The 1735-nt window shown below is 31.5% G+C and overlaps 1 protein-coding gene across 1 annotated transcript; it reads right to left on the bottom strand.

The window, feature by feature from the left end:
• Positions 1 to 249: 249 nt before the first annotated feature.
• Positions 250 to 735, bottom strand: LOC130719308 (LEAF RUST 10 DISEASE-RESISTANCE LOCUS RECEPTOR-LIKE PROTEIN KINASE-like 2.5). The gene has a single exon (XM_057569935.1). The coding sequence runs from the start codon at positions 733 to 735 to the stop codon at positions 250 to 252; it is 486 nt and encodes a 161-aa protein (XP_057425918.1).
• Between the last annotated feature and the right edge of the window lie 1000 nt (positions 736 to 1735).

The raw sequence follows: 1735 nt of genomic DNA, 5'->3' as shown, positions 1-1735 counted from the left end.
AAGGGAACCTTGCCCTGTGGCTGTGAGGTGGCTATGAAGATTTTATATCTTCTAAAGAAGATGATGAAGATTTCATAAATGAGGTAAAGAGCATAGGTAACAAGCTTCTAAAGAATGTCATTTCTCTTTTTGGATATAGTGTGGAAGGCTCGTGGAAAGCGCTTATTTATCCGTACATGCCCAAATGGTTGTTGGAAAAGATAATTGACCAAGAGAAAATTTCACTACTATGAGATTGTGAAACATTGCTTAGCATCGCAAAAGACATTGCATACGGGCTGGATTACTTGCACAATGGTTGCAACCCAAGTAATCCGGCTCGTATGCTATGTCTTTTGCGATGCTAAGCAATGTTACCCAATCCCATAGTAGTGAAATTTTCTCTTGATCAATTATCTTTTCCAACGACCATTTAGGCATGTACGGATAAATAAGCGCTTTCTGCGAGCCTTCCATAGTAGATCCAAAAAGAGCAATGACATTCTTTTGAAGCTTCTTACCTATGCTCTTTACCTCATTTATGAAATCTTCATCATCTTCTTCTGAAGATGATAAAATCTTTATAACCACCTCATAACCACAGGGAAAGGTTCCCTTGTACACCTTGCCAATTGTACCATCTCCTAGCTCATCATAAGTGCTGATCAAATGATCGATGCCTATTGATGTAGTTTGTAGCACCTCAAATCTTCTGATTTCTTTCGGCGCATTGGTATCACTTTTCAAGCATCTCATAATCTCCTTGACGTGTTAACTTGGGTCTAAAACAGCTAATCATAAAACTTGTTGTCAATGATATAAATGCTAGACATGCAACACTTGTGAGCATATATAATTATAAGTTAGTGAACATATGATATACCTTTATTTTCATGAAATAATGTGTGGTGTTACGCTCTAAATATGAAAAAAATTATATTATTGCTATCTCGAGTTGAAGTTGGAATACAATGAATTTATTTCTTTTGCTGAAAAGATATATGTAGTAATGATTGGTTCCACATGGATGTCAGAAGGAGGATGGTATGTGAAAATAAAATTTTCTATCATAATGAATAAAACAAAATTAGAGATGTAGATATTTATTTCAGAAAATATGTATTATATCATACACACACATTAATAAATAACCATTGGAGGGAAAATATATTTGATGCGGAAGATATTATACGAAGTCTAAAACATAAATAATTGAAGAGAAGTAAGAAAATTATTTCAAGTTAAATATCATATCATACACAAATACATTAGAAAATCAACATTTCAAGATAAATAAATATTGAATAAACAAAACTTGATGTGTATATTTTTTATAAAAATATATGTACTAAAGCTTAGCCATAATTAACAAGATTATTCGCATGGTGATTGATGACTTTCTGTTATCCATTTCTTATGCTTTTTATTTTTATCTATTATTGTGATCATTCTCGTTCTCGGTTGTCCTCTACTTTAAAATTTCACAGCTATGTTTGATACAAATATTTATCTACTTAAGTTATGATTTAAAGTAACAATTAAAGAATTATGAGGGTTAATCGCATCCAACATCTAAATTTTCAAATAAGTGGCATTTTAAAATTATTTTTAGTATGGGGGGGGGTGGGGGAGATTTTTAATACAATTATTTTGTTAAATTAAATTATTTGACTTCGATTTTACCTCATATGCATAATTACATACTAAATAGAAGCAATGAAGCAACATTCAATTATCTACAAGAAGTTCTTCATAT

This window comes from Lotus japonicus, chromosome 1 (assembly GCF_012489685.1).
Source record: "Lotus japonicus ecotype B-129 chromosome 1, LjGifu_v1.2".
Lineage (NCBI taxonomy): Eukaryota > Viridiplantae > Streptophyta > Magnoliopsida > Fabales > Fabaceae > Lotus > Lotus japonicus.
Note: the sequence above shows the minus strand (reverse complement) of the source record. Positions and strands in the feature narration are given on the sequence as shown.

Excerpts from the sequence above, each read along its gene's own strand:
- LOC130719308 (XM_057569935.1), bottom strand. The coding sequence starts at position 735 with ATGAGATGCTTGAAAAGTGATACCAATGCGCCGAAAGAAATCAGAAGA.